The sequence below is a fragment of the Bidens hawaiensis genome, unplaced genomic scaffold, assembly GCF_021521415.1.
Source record: "Bidens hawaiensis isolate Kalapana, Puna unplaced genomic scaffold, B.hawaiensis_p1.1 tig00014775_1, whole genome shotgun sequence".
Taxonomy (NCBI): domain Eukaryota; kingdom Viridiplantae; phylum Streptophyta; class Magnoliopsida; order Asterales; family Asteraceae; genus Bidens; species Bidens hawaiensis.
Window position 1 is genome coordinate 101,677 of NW_027492302.1, and position 18,887 is coordinate 120,563.

Consider the following 18,887-nt stretch of genomic DNA (forward strand, 5'->3'; position numbering starts at 1 on the left):
AATGGGGTCTAAATGCAAAAACAGGCCTATATAATTAGGTCAGTATCTATCCATGGAGAATCCTTAGTTAATCAGTAGGCATAATAAAGTTATTATAGCCCAAAAGCCCAATAAAGTAAACGCCGACATAAAAGCCCAATAATAAACCCACAGTCCCACACGTATGTCGGCTTCTCAAAGTCGTATATGTATTTAAGTCGTTCGTTAATCTGGGACCAAGGAATCAATCAATCGAATATTCATTCACCGTTGGCCATCGTTGAGAGATAAGGTTGCGTACAATCGTCGTCAATATTCACCGTCGGCCTTGAAGATTTGTGTTCCGGTAAGAGTTATCGTCGCCTTTGATTGATTTGTGGCCTCAAATAACCAAAGACCGTCGCTAATTATTATCAGTTTGCTATTTGCCTGTTGATTTCTCATATTCTGTTGTCGATTCGAAATAGGGTTTCGGTTAATAAAATTATTTTGTGTATTTGTTTGTTCCGATCTAATTTGGGGCTAGGGTTTTTATTTTTAATATTATTATCTCTGGTGTATTGGATTATCGGTTGCTGAAAATCAGTTGTTGGTGTTTTTTGTTTGTTATTAATGATGGCCACAGGGAGACTTAACTTCTCGAGAAAAAGTTCGATTCGTTCTAATGAAGAACCCGGTTATCGAGTCTTTGGTCTTTATCGAACAAAGTTTGCTAGAAGGTCGAGTGGAAGAAACATTGATGATGAAAGATGTGGATTTGTTGACGGTGATCGCTGCGGGTTTGATCACGAGTTGCAGAACAGAAACCGAGAGGTGGATTGTAAGGAAAATGGGTTAAACTCGGGACCGAACAACAAAAGGAAGTTTTCACCTGTTGTCTGGGATAGAGTTGACAAGCAGGTGAGGTTCTCTTCCAAGAGCAGAATTCGTTCTACCTCGTCCGTCAGGTCTGATATTATTCGTTCTTCATCACCAAAATCAGTTAAAGAGAGTATTGAAAGTTGTTCAGTTTTTGCTGAAAGTGATCTGCAGATATCTTCTGTGGAGTCTCTTGTGTCTAATGTTTCAGATGATTTGGGTGCGAGAACCATTGAAGGGTGTGATCAAGAAAGTGAGAATGAAGATGGAGAGTATGTGCAGGAACCGAACTTATACAAATCAAAGTGGGCTTTTAACGACTCACCCGTAATTGGATCAGACGTCAACTATTCAAGCCCCGAAAGTGGGGAGTTTAAGCATGAAGGTTTTGAAAGGAGTGGTGAGGTGTCTTCTTTGTCTACTGACGATAACCATATTTTAGCTTCATCCAGTGAAAATTCGGGTTATGTTGAAGATAAGGGTTATTCAAGTTTTGATAGTGATGATGACCGGTTACCTAACGTGTTAGGCGTGATTCCAAGCTGTAGAAACGTGCACGAGTTTGAAAGGTTGGGGAAGATTAGTGAAGGAACATATGGCGTCGTTCACAAAGCTCGGGATTTGAAAACGGGTGACGTTGTGGCTTTAAAGAAAGTTAAAATGGAGAGAGAAACAGAAGGTTTTCCAGTAACCGCTTTACGTGAGATCAACATCCTTGGTATGTTACAACACCCGTCCCTTGTCAAAATGAAAGAAGTTGTTATCGATGACTTCAATGGTGTTTACATGGTAATGGAATGTGTTGAGCATGAACTCAAAGGATACATGGATCGCATGAAGCAACCGTTCAGTCAAAGTGAGGTCAAACGTCTTATGATCCAGCTTTTAGAGGGTGTATCTTATCTTCACGATAACTATGTGATGCATAGAGATTTAAAAACATCAAACTTGCTCTTGAACAAGAACGGTGAGTCGAAGATTTGTGATTTTGGGATGTCGCGTCAGTATGCAACTCCACTAAAACCGTATACTTCATTGGTGGTTACACTTTGGTACCGGGCTCCTGAACTTTTGTTGGGGATGCAGAACTATACAACCGCTGTTGATATGTGGTCAGTTGGTTGCATAATGGCGGAGATGCTGTCCAAGAAACCATTGTTTGATGGTGGTAGAGAACTTGAACAAATTGACAAGATTTTTAGCACTCTTGGTACACCGAATGACTCGATTTGGTCTGGTTATTCGAAGCTGCCTGGAGTTAAGTCTAACTTTGTGAAGCAACCTTATAATTGTTTGAGGAAGAAGTTCCCTGTTGCTACTTTTACTGGATCGCCTACACTAACCGAGTTGGGATTTGATCTGTTGAACAAGTTTCTGGCATATGATCCGGAGAAGAGAATAAGTGCTAAAGACGCTCTTAATCATGGATGGTTCTTTGAGGCTCCTCTCCCTGCTGAACATGTTAGGATTTTTAAATAGATTTTATTTCTTTGATCATTGTTAGTGTGAAACATTTTTTAAAAGTCAATTGAAGATGGTCACCAAAAATAAAGGTACGGCTCAGGATATTTAAACGCCCAAATCTGATTAGCATTTAACATAAAACAAATTAAAAAATATATCAAAGCTATTATGCAGATTGGCAACTTAAATATCAATTACCTCATAAATAGATTTTGCACCAAGAACTTTATTCTCATGAATTTCTTTTTTAAAGGCTTTTCTCATGCATTCTAAACACCTTCCCATATGTATCTTTTGAATCATCTCTGTCCAATATCTTAGCATGGATATAGCAGTTGAAACTGTAAATTTGTGAGCACAATGCACATAATGAAATCTGTTTATTCGATTAAGATTATGACCAGAGTTTCAATACAAATTCAAAGAATGAAATTAAGTATGCTAAGAGTTTCAATACTAGCTTACTAAGGTTGTGTTTGTTTTGCTTATAAGGTCCGCAACGAGCCTATGTCTGCGGGTGCGCAGACATAACCTCTTGAAGACTGTTTGTTTTAAAGAAAATAAAAAGATCTGAAAACTGTTTTTATGGTCTTAAAAAATAAGTTTTTTTCACCATCTTCACACTTCTTCACTCTTCTTAACATCATACCAAATACTAACACCCAATATCCAACACCACCACACCCACCGTCCGCCACCACCACCCACCGTCCGCCACCACCATCCACCCACCACCTTCCGCCGCCACCACCCACCACCACCACCCACCGTCCGCCGCCACCACCACCATCCGCCGCCACCACCACCCACCACCACCTTTCACCGCCACCACCACCCACCACCACCACCCACCGTCCGCCACCACCACCAACCACTCACCACCACCACCGTTAACCACCCGCCACCACCACCGTCCATCACCACCACCACCCCCGTCAGCCACAACCACCTCCACCACCACCACCCACCGTCCGTCGCCACTACCACCCGCTACCACCATTCACCGCCACCACCACCACCCACCGTCCGCCGCCACCACCACCACCACCCGCCACAACCATTCACCACCACCATAGTCCACCACTACCGTTCATCAACACCACCACCCATTGTCGGCCACCATCACTGTCCACCACCCACCACCACAACCGTCCATCACCACCACCCACCGTTCATCGCCTACCACCCACTTCCATAGTTCGTACACCACTACCAATTATTTTAGCAGTGTACAAACGTTAAATGACTTTTATCTACTTTAATATATATGATAGGTAACTAATTTTTAGCTTATGCAGACGATTTCCAATTTATAAAACAAACAATATTATATTTTCAGATTGCAGACCTTCAGACCACATCTTCAGTAGCAGACATTAAATCAGATGAAATCAGATTGCAGACAATTTTTGTCTTAAAAAACAAACAACACCTAAATCTTGTAGTAGCAACGATGAAAGGGTAGGAAGATTCTTATTCTCAGAACTCAAATAAATGCTAGAAGCAAGTTGTGAAGAGGAAGGTGATGCGGATTTCAATTTTGTCATAGTCCGGTCAAGATTTAAAATCTAAAGATTTTAGATTGCCAAAGCATATAAGTCAAGGAACATGGATAACATGAACAAACCACCTAAACATACCCAAATCAAATGTCCAATATCACTGCAAAATGTCTTCCAGATTCGAGAAAAAAAAAATACGTCCAGACCCCAAACTAACATATATCAGTATGTTCCGTCTCTATTACTAGAATAGGTGGCCTCAAAATTAGATGTGAATTAAAATTGTGGAAGTGGGGGTACTCCATATCACACTACTCAAGCTACCACCGCCTTCGCTCCGTCCATCATATTTCATCGGGGGGTCATGCTGGATACTTAGAGAGGCGTCCCAACTAGAACCTTGAACACCCAGCATTATGATGTGTATGTAGCCAAAGTCAAGGCTGATGTAGAGAAAGCAACACATATAGTCGCTGGTTCCAATCACGTTCACCAACTTATTTAAATATTATGTATTTTGTTTTAAAAATTTGATATTGTAATTGGTATATTTCACATTATGTGAATTTAATATTATTATGGGAATTCGTTAAAGACTTGTAGAGCACTTTACAATCTAGTCGTCAATTTCACGATCCAGTCGGCGATTCATCGGCGATTCACGATCTAGTCGGTCCGACATAGACACGAATGCAGTCGTCGGGCCGACTGCTTTGTTGGCGTTTAGACTGTCTTCACGATCTAGTCGTCATATTCAGCTTTATGAACACGTGTTAGTTTTTCATTAGCTTTTTACGAACTAATCATGGTGAATTATTAGAAAGTCGTCACGACTTTTTCGTAATGAACATTTTGAGAATTTTCCTTAGATATATTATGTGGGGCAAACAGGCGAAGGTTAAATAATATTTTTAGGCAAATAGCATGGTAATATAGAAGCCCAAGTGAAAAGCCCAATAACGTCCCGCTCCTCATACGCGTTTTAACACCATATAATAATAATAATAACAATTTGGGGACAAAGGAAGGTATCAAATTATCAATCAAAGACGGCTATCGTTAGAGAGATAAGGTTGCGTACGAGTCTCTGGTCAATCAATATCCACCGTCGTCGTTCATCGGACTCGAAGATTCGTGCTCCGGTAAGAAACATCGTCGCCTTTGATTGATTTTCGGCCTCAAAAAACGAATTCCGTATTTGAGGTTCGAAAGAAGAAGATCCTCACCGATTCACCATCTGTTAATCAATTTGCTAGATCTGTGCTATTTGCTTATTGATTTCTCATATTCCGTTACGATTTCGTGTTTGCCTTTGTTGATTTGAAAATATCTGGTCGATTTTTGAATTAGGGTTTCAAAAATATTTTGTGTATTAGTTTTTAAAAGAAAAGCGATTGAAACGAGTTGAATTGTTAGGGTTTCGGTTTAATTTGGGGCTCTAGATCTGTGCTAGTGTTTCATTTCAATTTCTTTGTTTTATTCGATTATCGGTCGCTGAAAATCAGTTGTTGGTGTTGTTTGTTTGTTATTAATAATGGCCACAGGACGACTGAACTTCTCCAGGAAAAGTTCGATTCGTTCTGATGAAGAAACTCGGTCTTATAGAAACCGATGCGATGAAAGGTATGGAAGAACCTGTGAGAATAGGAGGGATTCGTTCGTTGACGGTGATCGTGGCCGGTTTGTGCACCAGCTTGATCACAAGTTACGAGACGGAAACCGAGAGGTTGGTACCAAGAAAAGAAAGTTCTCGCCTATTGTTTGGGATAGAGATGAGAAGCAGGTGAAGGTTTCTTCGAAAAGCTCTTCTGGTAGTTCTGGTATCACTCGTTCTTCCTCACCAATATCTCCTGAACGTCTTAAAAATGTTGTAAGATGTTCGGTTTCAACTGAAATTGATCTGCAGATTTCTTTTGTGGAGTCTTTTGTCTCTAATGTTTCAGATGATTTGGAGATACCGAGCTTGTTGGCTTCAAAGTCTCCTGAAGGGCGCGCTCAAGAAAGTAAGAATGAAGACGGAGAGTATGTTCAGGAGCCAAACTTGTTAAAATCAAAGTGGGCTTTTAACGACTCGCCCAGAATTGAATCTAATGGCAACAATTCAAGTCCGGAAAGTGGGGAGTTTAAGCAGGAATGTTTTGACAGGAGTGATGAGGTGTCTTCTTTGTCTACTGAAGATGATCGTATTTTAGTTTCAGCCAGTGAAGATCTGGAGAATGAGGATGATAAGGGTTATTCAAGTTCAGAAAGTGATGACGAGCATGAACCCCGGTTTACTACCGGGTTAGGCGTGATTCCAAGCTGTAGAAACGTGCATGAGTTTGAAAGATTGGGGAAGATTAGTGAAGGAACATATGGTGTCGTTCACAAGGCTCGTGATCTAAAAACAGGTGAAATTGTGGCGTTAAAGAAGGTAAAAATGGGAAGAGAAAGAGAGGGTTTTCCGATAACCGCTTTACGTGAGATCAGCATTCTTGGTATGTTACAACACCCGTCCCTTGTGGAAATGAAAGAAGTTGTTATGGATGACTTCGATGGTGTTTACATGGTAATGGAGTGTGTTGATCATGAACTCAAAGGATACATGGAGCGCGTGAAGCAACCTTTCAGTCAAAGTGAGGTCAAACACCTTATGATCCAACTTTTAGAGGGTGTCTCTTATCTTCATGACAACTATGTGATGCATAGAGATTTAAAAACCTCAAACTTGCTCATGAACAAGAACGGTGAGTTGAAGATTTGTGATTTTGGGATGTCGCGTCAGTATGCAACTCCTCTAAAACCGTATACTTCACTGGTGGTTACACTTTGGTACCGGGCTCCTGAACTTTTGCTGGGGATGAAGAATTATTCAACTGCTGTCGATATGTGGTCAGTTGGTTGTATAATGGCAGAGTTGTTGTCCAAGAAACCGTTGTTTGATGGTGGTAAGGAACTTGAACAGATTGACAAGATTTTTAGGACTCTTGGTACACCAAATGACTCGGTTTGGCCTGGTTATACAAAGCTGCCGGGGGTGAAGTCTAACTTTGTGAAGCAGCCTTATAACTGTTTGAGGAAGAAATTCCCTGTGGCTACTTTTACCGGATCACCTGCACTTACTGAGTTGGGATTTGATATTTTGAACAAGTTTCTGACTTACGATCCGGAGAAGAGGATAAGTGCTAAAGAAGCTCTTAATCATGGATGGTTCTTTGAGTCTCCTCTTCCTGCTGAACATGTTAGGATTTCTAGATAGATGTTAATTCTTTGATATTTGTTAGTGTGAAACATTATTCATGATCTTCATAGGATGCTTTGTTGTTAAATTATTCTAGCACTTATGATTTTACATTTTCCATGAGTTATCTTTGGCTCTCTTGTTCTCAATGAGTTATCTAACGTTTGTGATGCCCTAAGTTTTCGTTATTTTTTCATAATACTTTACACGATAGATGTCAAAGCTTAGAAACATTTCATTATCTGATGGTTAAAATACTTGTTACTTCAAAACACCATTCTTGAGCTTTGGGTAATGGCTATTTGTTTAATTCCAACAGTGTTTGAACATATCATTTAGGATGCTTTCATACTATCAGACTTTTAAAAGTTGATTCTAGGTCAAAATCACTAACCTGTTACTAAGTCCGAGAGTTATATATGTATGCCTTTTTATATTATCTGAAAAATTGAGATGCTACAACATTACTTATTTCAACAACCTTTATCTAATGGCATAATGCATACAATAGAAACATACAGAACCCCAGTGACTGAAAAGAAAACAATCTAAGGTGAAGTTGAGGGTGTCAATGTCTTGATCTCCTTCAGCTGCAAGTACCTGTTAGGAAGAAACCATAGGTATCTGATCAATCCGTGCTTTGCGAGAATTGGAAATGTTTTTAATAAAGCTTACCCTTGACCTCTTGCCCAACGTGAAAGTTGATTAAAGTTGAACCGTTTCATTTGAGGCGTGGCACGCAAGAAGTAGATAGTTGCGAGGTTGAACCATCCACGCAAATCTCATGCACAAAGCCGAATATACACACATCACTGAAAAACATCGGTTATATTGATAATCTCACTTGCTATAAGTATTTTTGTTTAAATGTGCGGCTACTAACCTCCTGTCATGTTGCCAGATAACATTTCCGGAGGTTTGTTGAAGTCAACCATTGCCTGCCACAAAGTTAAAACCTCTTCAATAAAAGTACCAAATCATCACAGGTCTCATGTTTATATCAACGGTTTGATTATCTGGTTATTCAGTCATAAGTCGTAACCGAAAACTGAACCAAACCGAATTCAGTAAGGTTCATTTTTCGGTTTCAACCGAATAGATTTTTTAACATTATTTTTGTTACTATTAATTGGTATTGAATTGGATTGGGGTAAAATTGTAATTGGATTTTTTAACATTATTTGTTATTCTGGTTCACATTTTGCGAAACCAAAAGCTAACGAAAAACTGACTTACCAATTCGGTTTCGGTTCAAAACCAAACCGAAAACCGAACCTGTAAGTTGGATAGGTTTGAAAGCGATAATTAGTTTTAAGAATGGAGGAAACACATGCATGCATACCGCTGCAACGAATCCCCAGTTGGCAACAGGTCCCCAGAAATGAGTGGTCTTTGGTCCAACAGGACTGTTGAGGAAAGTTTTGAAGAACGACATAAATTATCTTGCAATTAACTAGCTCTCTTGGCTGCGGTATATAGATGACAAATACAATTCACTTCCAAAGAAAAATATGTGACGACTTGGTCGTCCCCAAGGTAGTTTTATAGGAGAAAAAAAAGATTAGTTGGTGTAATGAGTATTTCATTATTCAGTTTTTTCAACTATGGCAACTGACTAGTTAAAGGAGAAAAACGTTTAGTTGGTGTAATGAATATTTAATAACGTGCTGCCTAACCCTTATTATGCCATTATTCAGTTTTTTCAAGTTATGACAACTGACTAATATATAGAAAAGAAACCCACCAACAGTTTACAGTTACACCAACCCAAAATGTAAAAACCACCAAAAAAAACACCTAACTTAGCCCCACCATTCGCGAACGACTGCGAACCCAAAGAAAAGCGAGAGATTTGAGGTCATCAGCCACTTTCACTATAGAGATCAGCTTCTGGCTAAAAACCAACTTGTTCATCGCCTTCCAAATACACCACCACTGGGCAGTTAGAATAGTGGCCTGGAATTCCTTCGCTTTCTTCTTGGGGGACTTTTAAAGAGTTACGAAAGCTCAAAACATCTCTAAAATCAAAGGCAAATAATGGGTGTAGCTTAAATCGCCGAGGGACAATCTGCAAAGTGCCAAATCGATTGCGCAAAATAACACGCCAAGATAAAATTTGTTGTGCAACATTTTTTCCGATATTTCCAAATTACAATTTACTTTTTCTTTCTTTGAGACCAGTTCTTAAATACACTAAAACAATCAGGTTACTAAGTAATCAAAATGTACATGATGTAGGATACTAAAAGTCTAAAACCATTGTAACTTAAGTAAAATGTAACTGGATAATTAAAAGTACTGCTACCAGCCAACCAGTATGCTACATATAGTTGCAGTGTGTGTCTATTACGGTATATTTTGGTGCGGTTAATCCAAATTAGATTACAAAATTAGTATTTTATATTTGTTAATTTGAGTGTTTGGCATAAATTTTAATTAGTTCTCTATGATATAGCATTATCACAGTAACTATCACTTCTTTTGCATGAAAATAGTATTTAGTTTTATGCAAAGCTGGTTTGACATTAACTACTTGCTCTAGTCTAAATTAGTATTTCCAACATGTTACACAGTATTCTAGAGATCTTTTATTTCTCGATAGGTAATATTAGTTATTTATGGCTTCTCGCTCGATTTAAATAGTTCGGCTAGATATGCACTTTTGGACTTTTGGTAGTTGATTCATATGGTAAAAGTACCAAATTCCATACGCTTGCAACTTCTATGATTCATTCTATTTATTCCAAGTCAATGATCTATACAAATGCTAAATGTTACAAATTGTTGGGTTAAAGTAAGAGCCAATATTAAGCCCAAAATGAGCTCATTGGCTAGTATTTACACATACATTCCGGCACAGGAAACACTGTTACATCTCGGTCTCTCCTCTTAGCCCTCGGCTGTGGTTGCCCCTTGAAACCCATAGAACTTGTCACATATTTCCTATGCCCCGCATATGCTCGATGACCCTGAAAAAACACACAAAAAATTTCATAAAATCAAATCAACCATAAACCATTAACTTGTGAGAATCATGATAACGCATACCTGCAAAGCTCGGGCCATGTGACCATTAAAAGAAGGCACAAAAACATCACTACTTAATGAAACAATATAGTCGACTGCTGCCAAAACAGCGGTCCTGTTTCTGTATGAATTAAGTTCACCATCTCGAGCCAACATATGTTTAGTCACCACATTATCAAACTCAGTCTTCAATGGCTGAATGGCCCGATCACCCCCAAACGGGTCGCCACCCGCAACATACACCCTAGTATTTCCTGGTGCACCGGATTCTTTAAGAAGCCTGCATTTGTAATTTGGGTCAAATTAAAGCATTTTTCAGTAAAGAAAACTTGTGAGTTGTGAAAGTTGTACCTTGATGCTTCTAATGCATTAAGAGGGCAATTAGTGTTTAAATTTGTAGCAAGAAACTCGGGTCTAGATTCCCGTTCTTTGTTTATCACGATGTCATACTCCAGGCCTAAGCCCGTTGGGCAACCGGTTCTTACCCATAAATCTTTTTCAAGACCGAGATGAATGGCTACATACGGACCCTCAATCCACATTCGTCTAGCAATTCGGTTACCAAGTTCTCTAACGGGTTTTGCAAATTTCAGTGCGTGAAAGGCCACCTTGCATTTAAGTTTCTGAAGGTCTGGTGAAAGATTCTTTGACAGTTTAGAATCTAACCCGGTTAACACAAGCGACCCGTCTTCGTTAAGCTGCAAAACATATTATAAACAGTTAATAATAATAATAATAATAATGGATGTTCCTAGAACTAAAACCGAGCAGATATTGCGGTAAGTGGCCCATGTGGTTGATGTTTCTTACTTTCTTGAAGAATCTTGCACGAATCCAAAACGGAGGGACGTTATGTGGAATTTGATTCTCTAATGACTGCCATGAAACTGAATGTGTAGATGGAAAAGATGATACTACTCGAATATCGGCTTTTAACGTCTTTCTAAAGTGCTCTACATCAAAAATTTCAGAAAATTCACTGCATAATAAAGTGTAAAAAATTAGAAATCAAGCCTTAAATTTATGAACCCTAAATTAATAATTAGCAACATAAACATGCACAAATTTAACCCCCAAATCAATTATGAACCCTAAAATCAACAATGAACACAAAACCCTAAATAAAACAACCTCTCGTCTCCGTTTAACACGGGCAAAACCAACGCAGCTTCAAGAACTCTCGCGATAACAACCGCATCAACAATCTGAGCCCTAATTCGAAACAACCCTCCAGAAACCACAACCACTAAAAACCGCTTCTTCTCATTCGCAATCTTAACCGATCTCCTTCGATACTTCAACCCAAACATCAAACACGGCCGAAACCCTTCTCCGTCCGGCTGTTCCCAGAACCCCGACGCATTTCCAGACACCGAACGAGGCGGCAGTGGCACCATTGAAGTGACGGAGAGACTTACCGGAGAATGACTATCATCCGCAGTTGGATCTTGGTACACGGAGGAGAGTGAGGCCAGAAACAGAGGAGAGTATGTGGATGTGTGGGTGGTTATGTTAACCGACGGATGGATTGCTGCGAAACAGAGAATGGAAGCGAGTAAGAGAGTGATGGATAAGAGTATGCAGGTTGAAGGTGTGAAGGTTAATTGGGGGTTAATGAGGAGAAATTGAGGGTGGTTTTTGATTAATTTGGGTTTAGCCATTAGAGCTGATTAATTGAGAGACCTGTGTGTGTGTGTGTGTGTGTGTGTGTAACTGAATTTTGGTGGTTTTTATATGGTGATATTTAACAGTTTTTGTGAGGGTTTGTTAAATTTGGCGGGAAAATGAAGAGATTGGAGTGTTAGTTGTAACTGTACCAAAATATATATGTTCTTTAAGAGTCCTTCAAGTTTGGAGCATTTGTAATTCTGACACTAACTTTACAGTACCTTTTAATTGGGAAATTTTTTTAACTGTGACAAAATATTATGGTTAATTGAGGTGGAGGGTTGCATACTTGCATCATCATGCCCAAGTGAGGAACAAACAAAGAAGGGAAATGGAGGAGTTGCAAGGAGAAGTGGGATGGAAGGGTATGTGGTATGGCGGTAGAAGCGAGAACATTGGCCCCTCCGTTGGCAAGGGGAAGCGGGACATAGTGGAAAGCTAGAGGAATGGTATGACACCCTTCACGCTAGCTATTCCTTTCTAGGTTTGTTTGTTTTTCCGTTAGAAACTTAAAACTTACTGTTTTGATTTTGGCGACCACCACCATGAAATACTAATCATCTAGGCATCTATCTTAATACGCTTCATGAGAGATTTTAGATAATAATAATATTATACTTTAATAACTTCTCAATATAATATGTTTTTTTTTCTCAAAACGGAAACTCAAATTTTCTAACTATACGTCTGAATTACACCCTTTGTTGACCACCACATTTATTAAGCTTCACACTCTTAAAGGCAAAGTAATATCCAAGATCTTGGTACCTTGGATCAAGAACCTATCTATATTAATAAACAAAAATAGTGAGGTTTATGTGTTATAACCACATTCAGTCCTTAACTTCAATTTTCATTGTTTTTTCTAATCTCTACTCTCTTTAACTTATGCTATCCATGGGTCATGTGTTTAATGGGTATGACTCATTAGTTGTAACCCATATGAAAAAAAAATGTATTTAATGTAATTTAAATCACGCTAACTTTTACTAACACGTTACATCTAATTTTTCTATTAAACATAAAAGTTTGACCATGATTTTTTAAAAACCATAAACTATTGAATATTTAATAAGTTTAAAATCAAGTTGTGAATTATTAAATTAGTTAAATAATAATTTGCACCATTATCATATAATAACTAGCGACCTATGTTTATAATAGATTTTTAGTTATGTGTGACAATATTTATGATATAACAATTGTAAAAAAACTGTTAAACTTACATTCGTATTGATCATATAAATCATATTTAATATGTTTAGGTAATCACCGGTATTTGATTTTATATCACCTAAAGACATTATTTCAGTCTTAGAAAATGTAAAACTTAAATATGTAACATTTGAAGTGTATTTGATAACATTAAAATTATTCAATAAGTAAAAAAGAAAATCCCTAAATTACATATGATTGAATACCTAAATTCAGTTATTTGATAAATCCCGTGTAAAACACGGGTTCCAAATCTAGTAACTAATATACAACTATTATATATATTGACTTTGTGAATGTTATTTTGACCAAAAATTGAACTTTTGAGAAGGTTAAACATCTTACATTGACAACTTTCGTCAAACAGTTGATGTTCATATAAAATCACAACTGGCCATTGCGGATCATATAAAAAAAATTGTTTGTTGAAGAGGTAGGTCCCAGCAGAGCCCAGTTGGACCCGCAAGACTCACCTTAAACAGGGACGTCTGCGCAGAGACCAACTGGATCCGCAGAACCAACCATGCTCAGAGACGTGACGTCCTTACGCGCAGTACGCAAGCTGGTCCCGCAGGAAAAGCCTCCCAATGGTGAAGGACTCTGCCTGTCCCCGCAGCCTCGGATACAAGCCATTAGGGAAGGCCACCCGCGCAGCATGGCTACACGCACAAGGCACTTAGCTCTCGATCATTCAGTGTCACCTGAAGGAATGAGCAAAGCCGGGAGCAATCCCGCACAGAGGCGGGAGGGGGAATACTCCCGCCCAAATAAGCCAGTCTGTATACTGAAGGATCTTTTACTGTACCTGACGTAGGTCCCAGCAGAGCCCAGTTGGACCCGCAAGACTCACCTTAAACAGGGACGTCTGCGCAGAGACCAACTGGATCCGCAGAACCAACCATGCTCAGAGACGTGACGTCCTTACGCGCAGTACGCAAGCTGGTCCCGCAGGAAAAGCCTCCCAATGGTGAAGGACTCCGCCTGTCCCCGCAGCCTCGGATACAAGCCATTAGGGAAGGCCACCCGCGCAGCATGGCTACACGCACAAGGCACTTAGCTCTCGATCATTCAGTGTCACCTGAAGGAATGAGCAAAGCCGGGAGCAATCCCGCACAGAGGCGGGAGGGGGAATACTCCCGCCCAAATAAGCCAGTCTGTATACTGAAGGATCTTTTACTGTACCTGACGAGGTATGGGCGAAAGATCTGATCAGAGATACGACAGCTCACTGATACAGTATGGCGAGCAGCATGCTCCTGTACTGTATCACTATTAGCCGCTGCCTACTCACCAACTACTGTCATACCACGTGCGTAGCCGGCAGTTGGTGGAAAGGGAATAGTATACAGCAGGCCTGGTCACTATCAGCCGCTGCCTACCCACCAACTACCAGCAGGGCACGTGCGTAGGCTACTGTTGATGAACAGGAACACTGTTGCAGCCGGCCATACCTCCTTGGAAACCTACCTTCGGCTATAAATACCCCAAATGGTATGATCATCTGAACACATTATTACATTATCTTATATCATCATAATATACCTGATATCTGCTCTAGCAATCTCTTAATATACTTTTATATTTAAAGAGCAATCTAGTCTGATTCTCACGCCGGAGGGTGGTCACAAGGAGGAACCCCCCCCCTTCTCAGTGACGAGCTCACGGTGTCTGTTTTGCAGGTTATCAGAAGAACTATCTTCCAAGGGTCTAACCCCTCGTGGGAAACAGCTATCCAACCCCCAGGTTACCAGTAATCTGTCAGGGGTCCGGTTAGTGTTTCTTCATTGGCGCCATCCGTGCATAAAGCTAGAACTACAATTTTCTCCAGTTTTTTCAAACTTTTACAAAGATGGTTAGAGAAATTCCGGTAACCACAACCCCAGCTACTGGGGGGAATACCGGCAACACAGTTTTTACGAACACTACCCCGGCTACCGAAGCCGGGGCAAGTGAAGTAAATTTTACGAACACTACCCCACTTACCAAAGCTGGGGCAAGTGCAGTAAATGATCGCCTACTGGGATCCACCGATACCCAGTTTGAGAAACGAAGACTCCCCCGCCAGACTCTCGATGAAGTTAAGGCATGGGCGGAGGCACGACAAAAGGAATTCCAGGCTGAGTTGGACGAAAGCTTGCGTTCCGTGCAACAGGCCGACGAATTCGAATACTGGGAGGATGACTCGGAGGAATCCGACTCCGACGCGAACCCTCGCCATAGGGCAAAAGGGAAGCGTAAGGAAACGGAATCCCAACCGAAAAGGCATTTTGGACAAGCCTTCAAACCAAAAAGCACAGGTGGAAGTCCACGAGACTTCTCCAAAACGTTCAGACCAAATGTTGCGAATGCAGGAACGTCCAAGTTTGCAAGGGACATTGCGGAAGCAATCGCCCCAAAGAGTGCCAAACAAATGCCTAACATAGGCACATATGACGGTTTATCTGATCCAGACGATCATTTGAACAGGTTCATAGCGGGGGCAACCGTCAGCAATTGGACGGAACCCACGTGGTGCTACATGTTCCAAATGACGCTTGTTGGGGCTGCTAGAGCTTGGTTCGATCGTCTACCGGTCAACCACATCTACGACTGGGCAGACTTCCAACAGAAGTTTAGCCAACACTTCAGCCAGCAACGGAAGTATACCGAGGAGCAATGGACAATCCTCAAATGCATACGAGAGGAAGATGAATCTCTGCCAAACTTCATCACTCGCTTCAACTCAAAGAAGCTAAGTTTGGGCAATATCAGCGAAGATCTTGTTCGCGCTGCCTTCATCCAGGGCGCACATGACCCAGAGCTCATCCGCACCCTAACGGGTAAAGATGGCATGCCATCCACATGGGATGGCATCATGACAGCAGCAAAACGCTATGCGGAAACAGAGAAGCAACTGGGTAGAGATCTCCCACAGAGCACAAACCTCTACACTCAGAAGACGAGAGAAGACAACGTCCTCACCGCCAGACTAAATAAAAAACGGAAGCTATGCATTTGGCAGTCAAGGGTAAACTTTGACACCTCATCCGGCTTGCAACATCGAGTGGGCGGAAGGGATAATGTACAGTCGCACCGGAACTCCAGATGGACGCCACTCACCAAAAGCGTCACTGAGATATTCGCCACTGAAGAGCTCCCATGGCCAAAGCCTCCAATAATCCGACATCGTCACGATGCTGATCGGAGCAAATACTGTGACTTCCACAAGACAAAAGGCCACAACACTGAAGAATGCATAGACGTAAAGGACATGGTCGAAGCATTTGTCAGAGATGGGACGCTCGCGCACCTCGTGGCACAATAAAGGCTGAGCAGGCGGGTGCGTATAGAACCTCAGCTGGGGAAAACACGAATCAATTCCAGCTTCAAAATCGAGACTACATGCTGCGTAAAGAACGAGATCCCGAACCAGGTGCGTATCGGCTCGATGGCACTCCCATCCCAACATGGAAGGGAGCTCATTTACACAGTCTGCATGTAAATCAATTCCAATTTGTAAAGAAAAGGCCAAGAGCCACTTCTAATGGAAATGATTCTCTTTAAGAACATCGAAGCTGATGATTTTACATTTATACTTTTCTGAACACTAATATGCCGGTTTTCACCGCATAATTACGTGAAGTCATTGCATGGGAAGGCGGTCCTACCCGCACGAACCCAATAACGTGACAAACCTACACGCAGGTCAGATAAGGGTAAAGTTTTGCCATCCTACTAAGTGCAAGTGACGGTTCTACCCGCACAATCACGAAAGAGGAAGCAAGACTTCCTGTTATCAACCACGTTCAAAGGTTAACTTATCCTCAAAAGGTGAGGAAAACCTACACGCAGGTCAGATAAGGGTAAAGTTTTGCCATCCTACTAAGTGCAAGTGACGGTTCTACCCGCACAATCACGAAAGAGGAAGCAAGACTTCCTGTTATCAACCACGTTCAAAGGTTAACTTATCCTCAAAAGGTGAGGAAAACCTACACGCAGGTCAGATAAGGGTAAACTTTTGCAAACAAGTAACCGTAAGACGGATGCGGGTACAGTGTAAAGGCAAAACCCTTCACATACCGAGCACCCGCAGAGAATTGAAGCCAAGTACCTCGGCAACCAAGTAACTATAAGACGGCTGCGGGTACAGTGTTTAGGCAAAACCCTTCACATACCTAGCACCCGCAGGGAATTGACGCCAGGAATACCTTGGAAGTAAAGTAACCGTAAGACGAGCGCAGGTACAGTGTTAAGGCAAAACCCTTCACATACCTAGCGCTCCGCTGGGAATTGAAACCAAGAAGGATCTTCTGGGCAATGTTTGCGGAAACGGAAATAACATCCCCGCATAGCGGGAACGTCGAGAACTACGTTGTTTGAAGCTCCAGGATGGAATTGGTGGTCTTAACATAATTGATCACTATGTTCAAAACTACCAAAACCTCATGGAAAATCCATACAACTGGGACTCAATGCTCCTGACTTGCGAGGAGGTTACAGACCTACCCGCATCATACCCAAAGACTAAGCAGGAAACTCGGGCATTTCTGCAAGTGACAAGGACTTCCGCGGAAAGAATCCCCATGGAAAACCTTATAAAACCCTTTTCAAAACCCTTTGCTCAAGTCCAAAAGTTCACCTCACTTTATTAAACACTCATGAGAAGAACATTGGACTGGGGGGACTTGAAGAGGTAGGTCCCAGCAGAGCCCAGTTGGACCCGCAAGACTCACCTTAAACAGGGACGTCTGCGCAGAGACCAACTGGATCCGCAGAACCAACCATGCTCAGAGACGTGACGTCCTTACGCGCAGTACGCAAGCTGGTCCCGCAGGAAAAGCCTCCCAATGGTGAAGGACTCCGCCTGTCCCCGCAGCCTCGGATACAAGCCATTAGGGAAGGCCACCCGCGCAGCATGGCTACACGCACAAGGCACTTAGCTCTCGATCATTCAGTGTCACCTGAAGGAATGAGCAAAGCCGGGAGCAATCCCGCACAGAGGCGGGAGGGGGAATACTCCCGCCCAAATAAGCCAGTCTGTATACTGAAGGATCTTTTACTGTACCTGACGAGGTATGGGCGAAAGATCTGATCAGAGATACGACAGCTCACTGATACAGTATGGCGAGCAGCATGCTCCTGTACTGTATCACTATTAGCCGCTGCCTACTCACCAACTACTGTCATACCACGTGCGTAGCCAGCAGTTGGTGGAAAGGGAATATTATACAGCAGGCCTGGTCACTATCAGCCGCTGCTTACCCACCAACTACCAGCAGGGCACGTGCGTAAGCTACTGTTGATGAACAGGAACACTGTTGCAGCCGGCCATACCTCCTTGGAAACCTACCTTCGGCTATAAATACCCCAAATGGTATTATCATCTGAACACATTATTACATTATCTTATATCATCATAATATACCTGATATCTGCTCTAGCAATCTCTTAATATACTTTTATATTTAAAGAGCAATCTAGTCTGATTCTCACGCCGGAGGGTGGTCACAAGGAGGAACCCCCCCCCCCCCTTCTCAGTGACGAGCTCACGGTGTCTGTTTTGCAGGTTATCAGAAGAACCATCTTCCAAGGGTCTAACCCCTCGTGGGAAACAGCTATCCAACCCCCAGGTTACCAGTAATCTGTCAGGGGTCCGGTTAGTGTTTCTTCATTTGTGTACAGGGATGACAAATATACACAACAAAAGAATCCAAAAAATGCTTTATAATCAACTGAAGCTGTAACTAAATAACAAGAAAACGTTTAAGAGAAAGACACGCCCAGTGGGACTCGAACCCACAATCGCCTGATTAGAAGTCAGACGCCTTATCCATTAGGCCATGGGCGCTTTGTTGCTTTATGTCTAATATTATTTTACATGTAACATAGGATCCATTTCATTAAAAAAGTGTAGAAATGCTCTTTTTTCATAGAAAAATAAAAATATATCCACTTTACTATAAAGTATAACCTTT

General features: G+C 41.4%; 1 protein-coding gene, 1 non-coding gene and 3 pseudogenes across 3 annotated transcripts; 2 read left to right on the top strand and 3 right to left on the bottom strand.

The window, feature by feature from the left end:
- The first annotated feature begins 238 nt into the window (after positions 1-238).
- Positions 239-2,395, top strand: LOC143547691 (uncharacterized; annotated as a pseudogene).
- Positions 2,396-5,043: 2,648 nt separating this feature from the next.
- On the top strand, positions 5,044-7,150 carry LOC143547692 (uncharacterized; annotated as a pseudogene).
- Positions 7,151-7,694: 544 nt separating this feature from the next.
- Positions 7,695-8,473, bottom strand: LOC143547693 (mitochondrial pyruvate carrier 1-like; annotated as a pseudogene). Its single transcript, XR_013137817.1, has 3 exons — positions 8,366-8,473; positions 7,907-7,961; positions 7,695-7,835 (listed from the first exon to the last, which is right to left on the bottom strand). The product of XR_013137817.1 is annotated as a mitochondrial pyruvate carrier 1-like (transcript).
- A 1,219-nt stretch (positions 8,474-9,692) lies between these two features.
- On the bottom strand, positions 9,693-11,954 carry LOC143547694 (O-fucosyltransferase 37-like). The gene is made up of 5 exons (XM_077039052.1): positions 11,182-11,954; positions 10,861-11,029; positions 10,402-10,748; positions 10,072-10,330; positions 9,693-9,992 (listed from the first exon to the last, which is right to left on the bottom strand). The coding sequence occupies exons 1-5, from the start codon at positions 11,709-11,711 to the stop codon at positions 9,855-9,857; spliced, it is 1,443 nt and encodes a 480-aa protein (XP_076895167.1). The 5' UTR covers positions 11,712-11,954; the 3' UTR covers positions 9,693-9,854.
- Positions 11,955-18,687: 6,733 nt separating this feature from the next.
- TRNAR-UCU (transfer RNA arginine (anticodon UCU)) lies at positions 18,688-18,760 on the bottom strand. The gene has a single exon. It is a non-coding gene; the product is annotated as a tRNA-Arg (tRNA).
- Positions 18,761-18,887: the final 127 nt, after the last annotated feature.

What these genes read in the sequence shown, in the direction of transcription:
- LOC143547694 (XM_077039052.1), bottom strand. Translation starts at nt 11,711, where the DNA reads ATGGCTAAACCCAAATTAATCAAAAACCACCCTCAATTTCTCCTCATT. An exon ending in AATGCATTAGAAGCATCAAG is followed by an intron (nt 10,331 to 10,401) that starts GTACAACTTTCA and finishes TTACAAATGCAG; the next exon opens with GCTTCTTAAAGAATCCGGTG. An exon ending in ACATGGCCCGAGCTTTGCAG is followed by an intron (nt 9,993 to 10,071) that starts GTATGCGTTATC and finishes GTGTTTTTTCAG; the next exon opens with GGTCATCGAGCATATGCGGG.